The 20,685-nt window shown below is 35.6% G+C and overlaps 1 protein-coding gene across 4 annotated transcripts; it reads left to right on the forward strand.

The window, feature by feature from the left end:
* The first annotated feature begins 1,365 nt into the window (after window positions 1-1,365).
* On the forward strand, window positions 1,366-20,645 carry Spred (Sprouty-related protein with EVH-1 domain). Of its 4 annotated transcripts, none has more exons than XM_076131487.1 (13): window positions 1,366-1,682; window positions 5,638-5,771; window positions 12,544-12,638; window positions 13,197-13,364; window positions 13,944-13,956; window positions 14,309-14,397; window positions 14,867-15,029; window positions 15,648-15,724; window positions 16,550-16,646; window positions 17,043-17,127; window positions 17,521-17,632; window positions 18,014-18,105; window positions 18,452-20,645. In XM_076131487.1, the coding sequence occupies exons 1-13, from the start codon at window positions 1,663-1,665 to the stop codon at window positions 18,606-18,608; spliced, it is 1,302 nt and encodes a 433-aa protein (XP_075987602.1). In that variant the 5' UTR covers window positions 1,366-1,662; the 3' UTR covers window positions 18,609-20,645. The 4 variants fall into 4 exon arrangements, with proteins under 4 accessions (XP_075987602.1, XP_075987603.1, XP_075987600.1 ...); XM_076131485.1 differs by having other exon boundaries at window positions 1,371-1,682; window positions 15,648-15,739; window positions 18,452-20,640; XM_076131488.1 differs by lacking the exon at window positions 13,944-13,956 and having other exon boundaries at window positions 1,368-1,682; window positions 13,197-13,365; window positions 14,360-14,397; window positions 15,648-15,739; window positions 18,452-20,643.
* Window positions 20,646-20,685: the final 40 nt, after the last annotated feature.

A 20,685-nucleotide genomic window follows, 5' to 3' on the forward strand; every position in this document is an offset into this window, starting at 1 on the left:
TAGGTCACAGATCGATATTAAAAAAAAAACATTAATATGATTTTCCAGAAACAATTATTGCAACTATTTTAATATTGGATCAGATACGCGATTTAAAAAAAAAGTAGGTTTAAAAAAAATAACTACAAAACTCTCAAACTTTTTGAAAATTATTTATGTATTTTGTAAATAATAGAATTTACAAAATAAGTTTACAACTTTACATAAAATTATATTAAGTTGTTTAATTAAATTAAGTTTTTGTTGTTGTAGTGTTATTCGTTGTAAGTAGATAATGAACGTTTCGTAACATCAACTTATGTTTTTTTTAATTGCTCACATCATGTAACAAGGAAACAAAGATTAGTTACCCAATGTTACGCGATAATTTTACACTAAATTGGCCTAAAATCCAATAAACGTAATCTAATTAGCTTGTACTATTTAAGCGACCGAACCCCTTGAGGTAATTCAGTCTTGGCATTGAACCCAAGGTGCTAAGCACCCCATCAAGGACAAAGAAAATGTCTCACAAACGAAAATACAGGTGCGCGAAAATCCTTCTTTTGTAACAGAAATATATTCACGAAAACCCACCAAACATATCATTACATGCCCCAAGAAAATCATCTTGTTTAAAAATCTCAAGGTTTGGTACCTAATTAAAATACTGACCTACCCTCATGTCACCGAAAAATTATTTCATAAAAATCTTACCAAAAATATCATCTAACTTCTAACGATAATAAGTAGAGCTATCTTACTCATATCTGAGAACCCGGAAGTAAAATATTTTCAGTAAAATAAATAAATATAAAAATTAAACAAATACCCGGCCAATCAAAAATTATTGCTTACGTCATGACAAACGCTATCTACGTCACTGCACTGGCTATTAACAAAGAAAATCAGGTAACCTACTTTACGGAGGCTGCATTTACGCCTGCTGCGAATGACCTGCCCAAATATAGAGCAACTATAAATAGAACTTGGGGGCCCGTATGCAAGCGCCGCCTATGAATGGTGCAAGCAACCTGCATGTAGGGCACGTTGCAATGATTTGACCTATTTATTTTTCAATGGGTCGGTGCATGAACGGGGATGGGCTCATTGCGAGCCTTGCTTCATTCAGTAACAGTCGAACCCTCGAGGCCGACGTGACCCAGTTACGCTGTCCGCGGTACCGAGCCGGATATATTGCGATTTTCGTTGAAAATTCGCCATAAATCGTGTTATCAGTGAAAATTACAGTGATTAATAAATAAAATAATTTATCGTTTCGGAAATCTGGAAATTCGGTTCAGAGGTGGGAAAACGCCAGCTACCGGCAGGTTAAATAATTCAAAAACCGCGCCATTCATTTTTCTGAGACCCGAAGGCGGTGCTACTGGCTGAAATAGAGTGCGGAGCTACGCCATTGGTGGAAAAGTGATAGACGATCCAACCGGCCAATCGCGAGGCTTGATTCTAAAGTTGTGCGCGACCGAGACGCCACCTGTCGCGCGAACACGCTGCGTTCATTGAATAACCCGCCCGGACTGTTTTATTGACGCAAGCGCACTGAGGCCCAACAAAGGGCCGAAATAAGAACGGTTCGTAAGTGAATCTGATGTATTTATGTCATAAAAATGGTGAAATCTGTGAAGTGGCGAGTAGAAATTAGGATATTCGACGTGTCGAATCATGACCGAGGCATCTGAAAAGTAAGTGGTGTATCTGTAACTCAGTTTTTGTGATTCGTGCTTCGCCCTGTTCTGGCTAGGTAGGGCTCTACCCCGGCCATTTTCCATAGCTCATGGAATGTGCGATGTGATTTATGGTGTTTTCTAAAGTTCTACACCCTTATTATGAGGACTAATAGCGATAAGGATGCTTTTAACAAGCTAGAAGTATGATAAAAGTCATACATGTAAGTGGGGACCGCCGCCCTTAGGTCAACCCTGTGTCCTGTGTAGCTATAATCAATGAGTTGTCGTTCATTCACAATTAAAGTAGGTAACTCCTTTCGGGGTCATTTGAAGCTACTTCAATTCAAGCTGTATCGCTCAATGAATTGTTTTACATTTGGACACAATATGAATCGTCGCTCGCGTATTTTTCGCGCAAATAAAAACTGGCTGTATGGATATGTGGCCAGTGAATAGTGACAGAAAAAAAAAATTAAACAATAGGAGTTTTTTTTATGGGCATGGCTAGGCATCTGCATAATTGTTAATTAGCTTAATCATTTCATTGTTCTTGAGATGTTTTATTGGATAAACTATGTTAAATGGAAGACACATCTGTCTGTAACATATTACAATGAAGCTATATTGTGAGCTTTGTGGAACACATTTAATTTCATGAATGAGGTTCTATGATGTAGGTTGTATAAGCTTATCTTTTTTATTCATATGTTATCTATTTGATACTTGTAGTTCATTGATCAAACTAGGGCTACTCTAGTACTATAGAGCTTTTACTATTTAATTCTATTTTACCAAACAATTCAGTGCATAATTATCTACTTATTTCTTAAATATTTTTATCTAAGAATAAAAGCTAAGCTTTTAATATAAATCTATAAAGCTTGTTATGAAAAGATTATGACTTAATTTTGAAAACTGCTTAGAGTGGTAATTTATAATTTCATTATAAGACTAAGTAGGCAACATAATGTACACAGTAATTGCAATAATTTTTATTTTACTTATATTTCAACAATTACTTTAATAATTTCATAGTATCAGAGTAAAACCATATAATATAACATGCCTTCCCAATATTGCAACCGGTAACTATGCAGTAACTATATGTGACTACCTTATTTGGTAATCTGGTTTGTCCATATTCCTCAGTACCTAATAACAAAGCTTATATCTACCTAACTCTTCATTAAAGGCAATTGTAACAATATAGAAATTAAATTAATTATGACCTGTACCTATAGACTAAAATTTGCCTTAAGTAATACACAAGCAGTATGCAGGATAAACTATGTTTTAAAAATGATTTTAATAATTGATTTTATTATATTATTTCTTTCATTGTACTTAAGCTAACTGTTTTTTAAAAAGCTTACATCCTTTGCACTGGCAACAAAAGAGCTTAATTTTCTATTCTCTACTAACTCTTGCTACTTTCTTGAACGCTAATCATTTCCTAATTATCTAAATGTTTCTTAACTGTTAAGTACTTTAATTAATTTTCTGTCATTTTGACAATCATTATTGTAGTTTGACTGTCCCACTACTGGGCAAGAGTCACCTCTTAAATAAGGGAGGGGTCAGTAAATGATTTTCATTTTATTAAAGTCTGCAATGTGACATAGTGTTTATTTCACATTTTGAAAACACAAATTGTAATCCCATTGATAGAATTTCTTACAGCACAGTTTCAATTCAAATTTTCATACAAAACTTGAATTGGTTTGATAACATTGCCAATATCATATTTTAATGCCATCTGGCCATCTAATTAAACCTATTTACAGTCTTATCTACCAACCAATGTATCAATAATCATAATAATAAACTATTATTGTTTTGATTTTATTATCTAAATAATAATAATGCTTTATCCTATCATTATTATTGAAATACGTAGTTTGTAATAGCTGTATTTACCTATTAAATGAGGTTAGAATATACAGTTAGGTATAGGAATTTACTTTGTTTTAAATATTTTCGCAAAATTTTCCGAGTTTTGTGTTGCTAAGGACTTTTCAAACATACAATTCAACAATACATACATAAAATCACGACGTTTTCCTAGGTAGGCAGGGATCAAAAACACTACATGTTACGACCCTTACAAACTTCCCTTGCCTCATTCACATCCATACATCTTGTCAAACTTACAATTGAAAGCTCAGTTTGTAATTTTGTTGAAATCTAAATGTATTTTCTCGTAATTCATATAGAAATCGTACTTGCAACATACTATGCAACACGTAGGTACTTATCGCAAGTACATAATTCCATTTGTTTTATTATTATTTAGGGTAAACTTTTATCAACGTCATCAACATTAGTTAGTTGATTAAATGAGGTAAATAATATCAAACTATTTCCTTGATCGGATAAGCAGAACTGTGTTTATCGCTACAAAATACGAGTTCCGATAAATACAATACAGCTGCTGAATTAACTAAACGTAGTCGAAACAATGACTTCATAAATAAATAAATATAACCCGTTAATGTCCCACTGCTGGGCAAGGGTCTCCTCCCGTAATGAGGGAGGGGTTAGGCCTTGAGTCCACCACGCTGGCCAAGTGCGGGTTGAGGACTTTGCATGCCCTCAATAAATGTATGAAACAAATTTTAGGCATGCAAGGTTTCCTCACGATGTTTTCCTTCACCGTTGGAGCAAGTGATAATTATTTCTAATACACACTACAATTCACTACATAAAGTATAGTAAATTTAATTCTATTCTAATCAGTCCTTCTATGTACTGTGGAGTTAAGACTCTCTCGAAACGCTATTTCCTACGATCTGGAGCCAGCTTCATCAATTCCCATCTATCTATCTATTCAGCTCAGTTCTGTAGTTCTCTTTTGAATATAGGCCTTCACAATATGCTAGTTAATATGGGCCTGTACCAGTCTCTACCAATGCAGCTCACGATGCCATTTGACCATTCAGTTTGGGATCTTCCTCCGTCAATTCCATGGCTGTCAGCCCGTAACTGCTTTTGATCCACCTTTGTTAGGAAATTATGGTGTCAATTATAGACTAGTTCAGTTTCATTCACTTCTGCTAGCATTGATAGTATGATTTGTATATTTGCGAAGTCCGAAATCCAGCATAACAGTCTTTTTTTTTGCAACTTACAAAATAAAGTCCCAGCCTACATTTGCCTATTGTCCCCCCTCCCTCATTGAGACCCTTGCCCAGCAACCGAACAAAATTTAGTTACTGTACCTATAGTACTGAAACCTAGAAGTTAGAATATAAGCTGATGTTTGTCAAAGCATTGTTTGCTTTTCCTCATATACATATTACCTGTTTCATTGTTAGATTCATTCATTGCACTCAAAATCCCATTTAGGTACTGTCATTGTTCTTAATATTACGCCTGTTTTCCCTAAATAACCGGGCAGAAATGTATCAATTTATCAAGTAGTGTCGATTTTATTCGTCATTGCAATTGCGAGAACGCTGCCAGTGTGAATTGCATCGAAATGTTAGTTGATTATAATTTGTACCCGGACTTTAAAAATATGTAACTTGCATGCAAATACTGACTTTCATTCCTAGTGACTTTACAAGCACGCTAATAAGGTTTAAGCAGATCTGAAACAGGTATCAGTAGATCCGACAAATAATTGTCACGGTTGGTTCGAAGCCTTGGACATAGTACATAGCACCTGCTTTCCCAGATGAAAAACACAAAGGCACATATGTAAATTAGGTAATGGTGCATATTTTTTTTATCAAGAATAAAAAAGTCGTTATCTTATGCGCCTAGTATCTACTAGTTTCAGGGTACCTTCTACTGAGAAGGTTCTTACATACGAACCGAAATAAGTTGCAATTCTTGACTTGAGCGTCATTATGGATTAGTAGTAGATAATCTACATGACTACCTCCGTGGCAGCTGCAGTACCATGCAATGAGCTAAATCCTTCAGCAGTTCTCTAGACAAGTGAACTAATGCATATGTTTGTCAGCAGTGCCTATTTGGTGCGCGTGCGAGCGCAGGTTATGTGCCGGGACGAGGGCACGGGCGGCTGGGTCGCGCTCGGCGGCGGCGGCCTCGCCGACGTCATGGTCGGCAAGCGGGCACGCCATCAGCACACCACCACGAGTAAGTACCATTCTTTATCTCTTACTGTCTTTCCATCTATTCGTCTCCTTAGCTTCTCTTACTTTTGTTCTGTTACCGTTTCTTTCTAACGTTTATACTTACTTCTGTTTTTTCTTGCTATCTTACTCAGATACTGTTTATATTGTGTATTTTATACCTGTGATTAGTATTTAACGTCATATAAGTTATTTAACTTCCTGAAGCCTTTGACGACGATGTAACGCGACGCGCGATGAAATGCGACCAAAATTTCACTTGTTTTCTGAAGCACGAAGAAAATCAGTTGAGGTACCACTAAGCTGTTACCCATCTATGGAATAACCGCGCCGAAGACTGTTCAAAACACCGGTCGATTACCTACTTGCTGTAAGCACAGATTGCTATGAGCTTCAGCTACTGACTGAACTGAAAGGTGTCTGTCACCAATGCCATTCCAGAGTACCGCACTTTGAGTAAAAGACGACGCCCAAGTGCAAGCTATCTGCATTTAGATGCAAGTCTCAAAATAACAATATTAATATTCTAATCCCTTAGCCCTTTTATCGTTAGAAATTGATGACAATTGGATGACATTAGATCCTTTCATAATAGAACCAAACAAACATTAATACATCTTAAATTACATGACCAATAATGACTTATGTAATAGTATCCTAAATATACATTTCTCCTAACTATGGAAAAATCCAACGACAATCGGATACCACGAAATAGTCGAAATCAAAACAATTATAATCGCTAATTAGGTAAGGTAAAACTATCGTGTTATGAAAATTGATACATTTGGTCATTAATACACGAACTTATTACAATGATTTTGCGAATTATCGAATTATCGATTTCATATTTTGTGTCATATGATTTTCATATGTCGTTATAGTCTACAAAAATAGTGTTAATTGTTATCTACCTATATTAGGAACAGAACGACAGAGGATTTTTCAGTTAATGCTTGATGGCTTAAAATACAAATTCAAAGTTATATGTATGTTTATCAGTTGTCTGGTTACTATAGTACAGGCTTTGCTTAGCTTATGATCATATGACTTTGTTGCGAGTTGTCGAAATATATTTATTTAATAAAAATCCGTTTTTTCTAACATTGTACAAAGTATTTGAAATAATCACATATAATCAAACTTATTTGAAATAGGTTTACATAATTTTTTGACCAAAACCTTTAAAAGGTGCTGTAACAATCCAGCCTGAATTAACTTGACAGATAATGACTTGACAGAGAAATAATAACTTAATTGACAAAATCGGCACTAAATCCCTCCAAAATGCAGATCCCATGTAATTATAACCTGTGATCGATCCTTCCACGAAATAAAACCGTATAATTTTCAAAGCTTTACAACAAATTAGTTCAAACACGCACTATAGTACAAATTAGTGTTATAATCTCCGGTCGAATGCATCTCTCCCTTAGGAAGTGATAGGGGAGCTATTATTAGAGACCTATATTATAAAAGGGATACTACTATACTTAGTGTTAAACTAGGACTGGTAGACTTGACTACAGTAAAAAAACCTTTTCCAAACTAGCTTTTATCCGCGAATTCGTCCGTGTGAAAATGTTTCCCGGGGTAAAAAAGTATCCTTATGTTATCCAGGTTATACACTTTCGGTATGCTTTCTCATTAAAATATGTTCAATCATTTGTAATTTAAGAGCAAGAAGTTAATTATTACGCATCAATCTCGATCGATTCCGAATTATGTTTCCCCAGCAATCTATTCTCAGAAACCAGCCAGTCAGTTAGTTAGAATAGAACTCTTTGGTTAAATGTAATTGTATCGGTAGTTTATCTAAATGTACTCAGAAACCGGGGTTAATTTTGTTTTGTTTAACTGCAGTCTTCATTTCCCTAACCCAGCGAATGATAGGTCAACCAAAGTCACCTGAAAGCCTTTGAAACGTCACCACTACAGGCTGCAACTGAAATGGAACATGACGGATACGTGCGGCTCAAATACACTGCGTTCAATCACCGCCTGCGTTGTAGTTTGATCTATCGTGGTACAGTTACTTGTGTAATACATAGGTTTTAGGTATAGGTTATTCAAGGATGTAAAGTCCGTATAAATTTGATTGTAGTGGTAAATTTAAAATGCCATCAAAAACATTCTGTAAAAACCTCAAGTCTCGCCGTAAAAAGTTGTGAGATCTATTTATTACCAAGTCGATTAATCTATTTAGTCTCTACTTAAAGGACCTTCTGTCTGAAGTTATTATGTATGTTATTATCATGCCAATTTAAAAAAAATACCTCTAAAACAAATAGACCGACCTGGCCATCGCATGATTTGATTATTAGTATGTATCACACTACACAGCACGACGAGAAGTTAATGCTCCTGAAATGTTAATGGCGAATTTGTGTTTTCTTGCGATGACCAAGTCGATCTATTTGTTTTAAAGATATTTTTTTTTAAATTGGCATGATAATAACATACATAATAACTTAAGACAGAAGGTCCTTTAAGTAGAGACTAAATAGATTAATCGACTTGGTAATAAATAGATCTCACAACTTTTTACGGCGAGACTTGAGGTTTTTACAGAATGTTTTTGATGGCATCTCACTTCTTTTTGTAGAGCGAATAGAGCAAACATAAGTCCAATTTGTATGGAAAGCCGTATTTTTTTCATAATTCAACATATTTTCCTACGGGAATGTTGTTCAGTTTCATGGGCTAAACACCCTTACCCACCCTATACCCCCTCCCGTTATGTCTCATATAGTAGATACATATTTATACCTATTTATTTAATTTTCCACAGAAATAATAATTTAATTCATTAACTGCAAATGTAACCTTGTAATCGTATACATTTATATGGGATTACAAAGTTATTGTTGCAGTTAGTGTATTTAGAAAACTTGACCGAAATTAGAAAATATTGAATTTTTCCCATGATTAAGACACTAAACCCTATTTGTATTCTAAATTTTAAGCTTCTAAGTCTGCTAGAAGTACCTTAGACTTTTGATGATCGGTGAGTCAGTGAGTCAGTGAATCAGTGAGTGACAAAATTCAAAATTTTAACAAGTTGTCATTCTTAAACTACTGGTTCAAATTGACTGAAATTTTAAATATACCGTGTTTATACAATGACTGATTAGTTGCTGAAAATCCAGGCTTCTTGTTTTATCCACTACGAAATTATAGGGGTGTCAAAAATAGCCCGAATTGCTTCGAGAAAAGGATGTTACGGCCGTGCCGCTTTTTTTTTGCTCGACTTGCGGGGGCACTTCCGTGCCCCCAGAAAAAAGGATGACTTTGGCCTAGTTTCAACGCTTAATTTGTAAGCCACTGTGCTGTTCATTGTTTTCTGCCGTAGATAAGAATGATTAACACTTCACGTCGACGCGGCCATGTACTGAACAGTGACCATCATTTTGATGTACACTAGTTGTCAACTGATAAACGTGATAGGCCCGCTGGAACTTGGACGCTGTTTTCATAATTTAAATAATTTGAATTCATACATTTGGTGTCACTGTATCTAGAAGATAGTTTATCTAACACTTATTCAACTGGTTCTTAGAGATCCTATCAGCGGTTTTCACACGTTTCCATCCAGTCACCTGAAGCAGCCCTCAAACCAAATACTGGATTTATTACTGGCGATGATTAACTTAAACATAACTAATACTAATCGGCCACCCATCTTTATACTAACTGACTGTTATCCCTAAACTTTGAGCGCCTCATTAACAGTTACAATACTAATAAGTCATATGTCCTAACCAGTGACACATCTGCGCTATGTTCGGCGACGAACACTCATCACGTTCGCTTTGTTACTTCAATCACCTATGACTAGCAAATGACGGCGCGTTCAACGTAACACCGAATCTACCGCCAGATTCGGTAGGTGTGTCGCTACAATGAAGATACAGCTTATTATTCATCACTGCCATATAAGTATACATGTATCGATACAAGCCGATATTTAAGCCCACGTATACGTACAATTTGTACCCACTTTTAATAAGTATACTACCCACGTGCATCTCCGATCTTAGTGAATGAGTGCCTTTTGAGTGAGATAAGTCATTTTTGTATTTTTATTGTTATTAGTATAAAATAAAATAGGATTACTTCTTTGTTTTACTAGCTATGGAAATAAAGCCTAGTAATATATTATCCTTGTGAGCTAAACTGATCGGCTTGCCAAACGGATTAATAGGAAATTGTAGAACGTTAAAAATGTGGGTACCGGCTGTAATTTTCAAAAATCTTTGACAGTCGTTAACAGTAGTCAGAAGCTTGAAAGTCTGACAACCAGTCTTACCAAAAGGTATCGTATTATAACCCAGGCAACTGTGTTGTGGAGGTCAGATAGGCAGTCGCTCTATGTAAAATACTGATATTCAGCTGCATCCGGTGAGACTGGAAGCTGACTCCAACATAGTTTGGAAGAAATTCTAGGCTGATGAGTGATACGATTCTAATTGTTCAATGAAATATGGTACGACCATACATCTACAATTTAGATACAAAGTCTATACGAACCACAAGCTTATATCCCTCTTGTTTGATACTAACAAAAAAGAAACAGCGTTTATAAGGCTTAATAAACTTGTTTTTTTTCTTCCTTCATCCGCTCTATTAAAAACATGATGGACCGGCAAAAAAACATGCTGTTGCATCCTGCATCTCTGTTGCACTCGTTTATTAGTATGTGGGTGAAAGAGACAGCAAGTGTTAAAGGGTGTGTTCATTCAACTGTACTAAGGCATCTTGCTTGTCTTCTTGGTTAGGTTAGATAGGGGCTGTTTTTATGCAAGTAAAGGATGTATAACATTTAGGATTTGTTAATACTCGTTAAAATCGGATTGGTTTAGTTTAATGATATCCAATGCAAAGTAATTTCATCGTGCTTCGAAATCTGCCTGCTTTAGCCGTCAAAGATCTTAACAAAGATTGGGATAACTTAATAATATTAAATACTAGAACAAAACATAAGCAGATGCAAGTCTCGCGTTTAATGATTCAGCCACTTTGGATTATTTTTTTGATATTGTGTGCTTGTGTTTGCTCCCGATTCTTCGATTATCTCCATGGATAATTTCACTAAAATCGGTTTAGCCGTTGAGCTATGACAGCGTAGCTAACAGACTTTAGTAATACCTACCTAGTATAGAAGTAGGTATGTATGGGTTGCAACTTCATCGTATAATTTACCGATAGATCTTAGCGTTACTGCGTTCCTTTTATAGTAAATAATAAAATAAGACTACGTAATTATACTATGTAGGTATATTACATTTTATAATTGCTATTAATCACTGCAATTAATGACTATAACAATTTACAGGTGTGCTGTTAAAACAATTTTATATCTATTTATTACTTACGCGGGTTATTAAAAGTCACCTTTTAATTTTTACTTTTTAGCTGCTAATGCCCAGTTTAGCACTAGCATTTTTCTATATGAGTTTAAACGCTATTGAATAGATAAACTACCGCTAAATTTACCTCAGCAACCGGGGGTAAATATATTTCCTTTTCTAGATGTCTATTTCGAATAGAACGGAACCTAGTGATCTAAGCATCCGTCTCCCACGCAAATGGTCAGGTTCGTAGTTTCGAACCCAAGCTTTACACTAGATTATTCGAAATATCACTTAGAATAACAGTTGAGGAAAAACATAGTGCCGAATGTGCCTGTACCTGGTTCTCATGCTTCTCCTACAAAGAACGCCCTTTTTTAATACAGTTCTTAAAATAATGCAGATTTTAACCCGCATTTGCAAGCGTACTTTATAAAAGAATTGGCTTAACCACTCATTCCGAGAGAAGACCCTTGCCCAGCAGTGGGACAGATAATGGGTTAAATTCGTCCACTAATATAGTACTTAATCAACTCAGGTTGTACTGAGGTACTTAAGTAAATCACTCATTAATAGTCTAGTCTTAGAAATTAGCAATAATTTGCATTTACCGTTTAAATAAGCAATCTTTGGCGTCAGTCCATATATGGGGAGTTGTTTAGTGTTTCGATACCAATAAGGTCTTATGCTTTTATGCAGTTCAACCATTAACCACCCACACCTTGAGCTTTTCGAGGATTCCTTCGAAAGTTACGTTCTGTTTTATAAAACTTTCGAATCTTCGATTTTATGAAGTGTGAAAACAAAGGTGGCCACCTCCTTTTGGCCAAGTTTAGTCGTGTTACTTCTGACCGCCGATGTTTCTTATAGTTTTAAATATTTGAATGTAGCGTTTGTTAATCTATTTAGGTCCACGGATCTGGACAATGAAACACAATTTTAACAAGGACTCAATATAACAATACAGGAATAAATTAAAAGATTTATAATACTAAAAACACTTTAATCTTTAAAACTAAGCTAAATAATTACGAGACTTACTGCTTATTTATTAATTCAAAAGACAGCGGACTCCCATGCACATACGTCCGGTCCCCCAGGTGTCGTCGGTCTACAGCAGTGGTTCGCGGACCACTGTTGGACCGTGGAAATCAAAAAATAATCCGCGAATGATGTAAAAATTTAAAATTTTCGGGATGTTTCTATGTTAGTACATATATTAAAAATGTGTAATTTTTAATATACTTACATAGTGGTCCCTGCTGACAAGAATACTTAATATAAAAGTGATCTCGGACTAAGAAAAGGTTGGGAACCCCTGGTCTACAGGCTAAGAAACACGGCTTCATCCCTCTATCTTTCTGAGATGAGAGGCTCATGCTGTAGGGCAGGTTGTGTACTAAATTGTATATTGTATTGTTCCAGGCGCGGTTGATAGTAATGGCGACACGACATCATCTTCTGTAAGCGCACCCACTCACGAGTACTACATACATGGCAAACGCATCAGCGATAGTATGGTAAGTACCTTACAAAATATAACTACTGAACTAAAGAAACTTTAAGTTCTATGTAGAAAACAAAAAAAAAAAACGCTATGAAATACTGGATGTTATTAAATTTTCGGTTCCAAAGTCTTTAATTCGATAATTTAATTAATTTAACTGTCAGTTAAGCACCCTAAATACAACAGAATTACAACAAGCTATAAAATGTTTTTTTCCCTTAGGGAAAGCAGATACCAAAGAACGGCACTTGCTGCTAGTGGAATCGTTAAAAAAATCATAAATTTGCTGTCATTTCAACTCAATTCACTAGAATTAAGATAAAACTTGATCCTATCTCAATTCTCTGTACCTATCTGCTATCATCAATAACTTTTCGACACCTATTAGATATGTATTTTTTATGAAAATCTTACAATGGACTTACTGAGATTAAAATTGATACATAACTCCCGAAATCACATACCCATGAAAGTAATAGAGCATCTTTGAAGAAACTATGCCCACTTTTCGGTGCACATCTCAAGCCCCGCCCATTTTGACAATAAAAACCTCTCCCTATTTCCCCCCCAGGTGGTCTTGGAGTGCACAATCAAGAAGGACTTCCAATACAACAAGGTGATGCCAACGTTCCACCACTGGGTTACTGACGAGAAGCGCTTCGGGCTCACGTTCCAGACCGCCGCTGATGCGAGGGCGTTCGATAAAGGAGTTAGGACCGCTATTGAGGAGCTGCTAGACGGTAAGTTTGGGGTACGATTGGGGTTTTCAGGGTGGAAGTGGGGGGAATGTAGGGGAGTAGTTACCTACGTTTTTTGGGAAAATATAGTGATTTATTGTATTCGTAGTTATTTTTCGTCTTATTTCATTAGTTAAATGAATAAACAATAAAGAACTTTTGAATTTGTTGTGTCCTTACAAAGGTGTAAAGTTGATAATTGAAATAAAGCCGATACTCAATATTAATTAGAAGCTATCAGCATCTTCAACATAATATATTATATTGTTAATAGGGTTTTATCAAAACAAATGTATTTTACAATATTAAATTCCATCAAATCACATTTAACAACTCAAAACTTGTCGACTCCCAAGTTGCACTTTTTTAACCAAAATGAGACCTAGCAATGACAAATTTCAACTGTTTAGTAATATCTTTATATAACACTAATTTATTTAACAACTAAAATTCTGATTTATTTATTTTAAGTATCATTAGCTTATTATTTTAATTTAATGAATAAACAATAAAACTAAACTGAATGTATGTGAACTAATTTATCTAATGTGCTTTCTTCTGCCTCTCCTATATCGTATACTGGATTCCTACACGGTGAGTTTCAAAATGAATTTTAGCCTTCACAAAATATTTTAAGAAAATAATGTATGTTTTAAATCGAAACTTTAAAGAAAACTAGTCTTATACTATGACAGCAGGAATAGTTTTGGTGCGATAAACTCTGTTTTTTATATTACAAATTAGATATTTATTTGTTAAGTTCTATCAAAGGTAATAAAAAAACTTAAATACAATTAATTTAGATAACCAATGTATAAAAAAACATCTGAAAAATACCTATTTTGAAATTTCATTATGTAAAAATACGCAACAAATATAGGCATACTTAATTAAGCAGTACATATAATTATAATATTATTATTTTAAACATTGTGTATTGTGTCAGGTCTGGGCGGGGCGTGGCCATCACTTCACGCGTATAAACAACACAACCCAGCGCCTGCAGACGACGATGAGGATCAAAATATCTTCGAGGTAAGACTTCACATTGGTTTTATCATAATACTATGGCTAAATAGCTTTCTGTATAAGAAAAAAAATTAGAAAACATTGAAAGTAATAACTTGTAAGTAATACTCTGTATAATAATATATTACAAAACCATAGTAATTTAAAATTATAAAATAGAGAAATACTTAATTATCTTAAAGAGTTCAATTTCGGTCTGTAAAACAGTAAATTATAGTTGTTGGTGAAGTGAAATTTTTAAAAACATTTTTACTAGTTAAGCGAGTAAGAAAATACGCAACAATAACAACCAAATTTAAAAGACCCAACATAAGAATTACTTATTTATCTTAACTATCAGATCAAATTAACGTTTCCATTCTGTTTCTACTTGATAAATATGTACTTGTACTTTAGTCTCTACCTACCCACATGGGAAAAAGTCTCGCCTATATATGTATGTATGTTATTTAAAAGTTAAATATCGTGTGCGCAGTGCCTGAACCTGCCGTCGGAGTCGCACTCGAGCTCGGAGACGTCGAGCGCGTCCCGCGCGCGCCGCAGCTCGCACGACATCTCGCAGACGCCCATCCTGTCCGCCATCACGCTGCCGCGCCACGCGCACCCCGCACACGCCGCGCTCAACCACCCGCTCGCCGGTACATATAACGTCTATTTTCTTAGCAATTTTATATCGAAATATATCGACACTGTCACAAATAGTAAATTTTGGAAAAAATCTACTTGTATAAATAATAATGATACAAAAAAATCAAAATAAGATATAATTTCTGAAGATTTTTCTTTATCTCAAGTCAAAGTTAAAAGTAGAAGTTAAAAGAAAATGTACCAAACTCTAAACTGTTTAGATTTAGAATTAAATATAGGAGAACTGATTCTTAGCTGGAGAGAATTCTACTACAGTGACAATATATCAATTTTGTTAATTATGACATTACGATTGAAAAAAATAATCATAATCTTCTAACAAAAATACCAAAGAAAGGATCACTAAATCTGTTGGACGCCTTCGAATAGTCGATCACAGGCATTGTTAGTCTTGTTAAGTGTGTAAAGCAAACTAACTATAATAACAAAAACCTGTAAATATATCATATAGGCATTTAGATAAATCGCCAAAAGTTGAGGCAGTTAAGTCTGTTTTGAAGTATTCACAAAAATCGTAACGCATTCTGAGCCTCGTCCTCTTTGCTAATATACCAATATTAGAAAATAAATACATACAAATACTTAATCATTTCATATTGTCATTCCAGACACGATGAAGCAGTACGACGGGCACGTGGAAGACTCCATAGACCTCGCAGACCTGGACCGCGCACCGTCCACCTATGTACACCTCTCAGCTGTTAGTTACAGTACACAACAAATACATGCATTTGCATCACACTAACCCACTAACAACTAATACTTACTTTTTATAATTGCTCTGTGAACTAACATCTTTTGCACTTGGCCATCGTGGTGGATTCAAGGCCTAACCCCTCCCTCATTCGGGAGTAGAAGTAGTAGAAGTAAACCCTTGCCGAGCTACCACAGAATTGAGTAAAAGAAAAAATAGACAGTGACGGTATTTCAAGTTAAATCAAATAGTCTGGGTATTGATATTTATGACTGACATTTACTACCAGTTTGGAAGTCAGACCGAATTAACTAGCAAGTAATTATTCTAGTCAGTATCGATACTGGGCAACCACTAAGAGTATCTTTGACAGAAATAACTCTAAAATGATTAGCTTAGTTACCCCAAACCGGATAAACTATCTTTGCGCAGAAGATGCATTTTAACTGGGCCACTAACCCTCTCACAATGCGGAATATACATAAGATCGATTCAATGTGCATATGGGCTAGTTATTATCTATAATGTAACTTTTTTACTATATACAAAGTGCTAATAATATACCACGCAAGACTAAAGCAAAAGATTGCTTTTACCAATAAAATTTTCATGAATTTTGCAGTAAAAACCAAAGTATCATAAGGTTTAAAAAAAACCGTCTAAATGCTATAATAACCCTGCTCACTCTATTGATAAAAAACCTGAAAGATTATACGTCACTAATATAGTTAATACACTAACAAACAAGTTATAAATAAGGCTATATAAAAAACTTCCTTTGTTATATAGTTCTAAATATCATGTTAATGTTGCTAGGTGCACGAGTACCAGTATCCGTCGCTAGGGGGCGGTGTGATCAGCTCGGAGAAGTCTTCGCCCAACACCAAGCCGCCACTGCTCAAACGTGACTCGGGTATGTATATAACATCTACGCTTACTCTAATTTAACTTAAAACTACCTATTATTTATTCGTCTATAATATATCTATTAATCACTACTGATTTTGTTTAAAAATTTTACATAAATATATGATAATATATCTTTGGATTATTACCCGCTCCATCTGCATGTAGGAATGTAATAAAAGATAAGGTCTTAGAAACAAACTTTTGGTTCTTAAAGTGAGTTTCTGGCATTTAAAAAACCTTTAATTTCTTTGCTTAATGTAGCCAGTTTTAAAAATAAAAATTCATCTACAAACTTCTTGTATCGACCATTGGTCGACTTTGTCTCTTAATTTTATCTTGTAAGGTGCATTTAATCACTTTTGAAATGAACAGATTATAATGGCTTTGTATGTGTTTCCAGGTTCGATAAAGAAGGAGTACAGCAGACCGCCGCCATTGCCGGACAAAAAGCCGGCTGAATCATTCCAGGCGCGGATCAAATGCAGGTACGTTCATCGTTATCTTACGAAACTAAGTTAAGCACAGAATAATAGTCACCCTCAAAACTCAGCAGTTGATTAAAACATCTTTGGTATGGATTTCAAATTGGCAATACAAAAAGTACAATATTTGAACTCCAATATAAGAGCAAGAGCTTATTTAAAGTAAATATTTTTTCTTCGTCAAAATTATTTTATCTATAAAAGTGACTACTTTAAGAGGGCCGAATTGGCCATAGACGTATAAATTTCGATATTTACTTTTGTAACACATTGCCATCATAACAATACCATCTTTTATTCAATTTTTTTAACCATAAAATGGTTTTGTAGTAATATGTGTTGAAAATACTGAATAATATATAAATAATTTATTCAATTTTTGTTACTATTTCACAGACACTGTCACGAGTGGTACTTGGAGAGTGCGAACCGCGCGGGAGCGTGTGAGTTCGCGCCCGACTGTTTCCGCTCTTGCATTGATTGCGTCACCTGCATCAAATGTGCACAGGTTTGTACAACACTATGCATACATGTAGTAAAATACTTCGCTGTATTTCCATAGGGAGAGACGGGTGCTATGAAACAGTTTTTTGCACAAATAGCTGTAAATTTTACACTATTGTGTATCATAATAATTAGGGCGTGGTCGTCTATTAATGCCTTATATTCTAAGTCCATAGATGGTCCAAATTATTGATGTAAATAGTAAACAAATCGGGTTAAAAAAAACATTGCAGAATTTTGCAAAACGACATAATAATTAAAGGTTTTGGTAAAAACAAATCAATGCAAACATTTTAAGTTACAGAAAATCAATGTTTTTAAAAAGAGCAAATATAATAGTATGTTAACTGGTATTAAGTAATGCAATTAATCGTTGTAATTTCAGTGCATGCTGTACCACTGCATGTCGGACGCGGAGGGCGACTTTGCGATGCATCCCTGCGCCTGCGGACCGCCAGATGAGGCTTGTGCTAAACGGTATTTCTACACACTAATATTTTATCATATTGAAGCTGTTATAAGTCCTTTGAGGAATATAGTATAGTACTTATCAGATTCATTTGTAAAATATGTTTCTTATAAACAGGGTTTAAGCATTCGGTTCCCTCGTTAGTGGTCGAAAGTTTAAACACGCAACTAGACATTCTGGTGAGCTGGAAGCCCTACTATGCCTTTTGGAAAAAGACAATCGTGCCGTTGGACGCAGTTAAATTTGTATTATTTTTATTATTCCTTTGACGTGTAATGCAACGTGTAGACTGGTTATAGGCAGGTACTACTGTTCGTTTCCATCGTGCTAACATGTGTGTTGTCCCGTGCCCAGCTGGGTGGGCATCACGCTGCTGAGCCTGCTGGTGCCGTGCCTGTGCTGCTACGTGCCGCTGCGCGCCGCGCACCGCGCCGCCCGCGCCGCGCGCCTGGCGGGCGGCGAGCACGCGCCGCACGCGCCCCACGCGCCGCCCGCGCACCCGCCCAAGTAGCGGCGCGCCGGCCGCGAGCCGGACGACGACCAGCCCCCCCGGATCCGAGAGACCCGCTTCTGAGCGGCCCGAGCCGGCGACCGAACTTTCAGGGCCGGTTTCGCGCCTCGAGCGTCGGTCCGAACGACGATCTATGAAAGGATCCGTCTATATTCCATCAGATAACCGACCGGCGCTCCCTCCGAGCGAGACCGGCCGTCAGTGTTTTCTTTTCTCTAGGTGTAATGTGACCCGTTAGATCCGCGGACCGGCTAGTGTTGGTAGTGTGGCGGCCACTCGCGAGTGACGGGCGGCGCCGCGGGACGTTCGCGCTGCGGCGCCGCCGTGACGGGACGAGGGGCCGGAGTGCGTGGCACGAGGTGCGACGTGGAGTCAGTGTCGCGGTAGTGGCGAGGCGGGTCGTCCGCGGGGCGACCCGCGAGGACTCGTTCGGTGTTTTAGCGAATAATCGCATTCGATTCGGCCATGGTCCCGATCGGCTAGTGTCGGGCTACTCTAGCTTATCGATTTACGTTTATCTACGCCCGACACTATTGCATTTTATATTGTGCCATAATGTTTCGTATGTTTCGAGTATATGTATGTTCTTTTACGATTTCTGTCGGTCTTCCATATTGTTTTCGTATATTGTCGTTTAAAATGGCCGGAATGTGTACGTCGGAATGAGTTAATCGTTTGAGAGTATCGGCTGTTTCTATTCATTGATATGATCATTACAAAGTATATGATGATATACAAAATGTTAACATATCTCATCATTGTTATATATTTAACATTTTAAAGCTTCTTTACTTGTCTAGCCTAAGTTTAAATAAAACCTAGAACAGTTAAGTTCATCTTCCGTTTTAATATTTCGTACAAATCTACTTTAACGTTTACTTTTATATGTCTTTTTTATTAATTAAATTATTTAAATTTAGGCTAGATGTTTTTTTAAATATTTGTACTATAGATTACGTATTCATTTTAATTAGAATTATTTGAAAATACGGGTAGTATTTGTTACCTAGACAGCGGGCTTTTCTTTTCAAAGTTAAAATTTTCAATTATTATTAATTATTATAAAATAAATGTGTATTATACATCTTACTGTCATAATGTCACATGAAATGGCATCGTATTTATTATTAGTGTTAAAGTATAGTTGACATTAATCCGTTGAAATTAAATATAATATTATCAATGTTTCACATATGTCGTTTACTATAGTTTCTAAGTAAAAAACGTAAAAGATTTTATAAATTGTTCACACTGACACGTTCTCTCACGTAAAAAAGTAAAAAGCTAATGTTGTCTAGTCTATAGATCGAGTATTTTTTTCCAAAAATCATTCACATATAAAATACTTCAGTTTGATTCGAAAAAAATAAAATGACCAAAATGTTTTGTATATTTATAAATAAGAAACTATTTTCGGGGAAGCTCTAGGTGCCCTGTTTTGAGGTACCGTACTCTAAATTTTACAAAACATTATAATCAAAACAAATATTTATATAAATATGTATGATAATATAAAATCTTGTTAATTTTCATGAGAAAATATAGGGCTCACTTGTGAAAGTTATCACAGATTTTATATTCGCGCTTTGCGAGTGCGATTTGTGGATCGTGTTCGTAGATGCGACAGGAGCGAAATGTCAAAATTAAAGTAAATGTTAGCAAAATGAACGTAATCATTAGACTTAGTGCAGTACCTTACCTCTTTACAGCCGCGCCTCGACTTTTCCCGCCAATATTGTTACTCCGGATATAAAAATTTTAATATTGTATCAAAATAAGTAAATGTATTCAATGTTTAATTATAAAAATAATGTATTTTAACTGTTTTTTAACGTAAAATGAACATCTGACGGTTGGTTCCCGAACCGACCGTTAATTAGAGTATGAAGAGACTTTTAACTAAATATTTACTGTAGTACATTTTAAGAATACATTATATGTTAGAATCATATAAGATTTAATTGGAATTTGATTAAAAACCAAAGTTATGTGTAAAAGAAGGTACGTGCGAATGCACGGCCTGATATGGTTGTTTAAAGTGAACATAAATGTATTGAAAAATATGAAATAAATAATC

This window comes from Anticarsia gemmatalis, chromosome 26, assembly GCF_050436995.1.
Source record: "Anticarsia gemmatalis isolate Benzon Research Colony breed Stoneville strain chromosome 26, ilAntGemm2 primary, whole genome shotgun sequence".
Lineage (NCBI taxonomy): Eukaryota > Metazoa > Arthropoda > Insecta > Lepidoptera > Erebidae > Anticarsia > Anticarsia gemmatalis.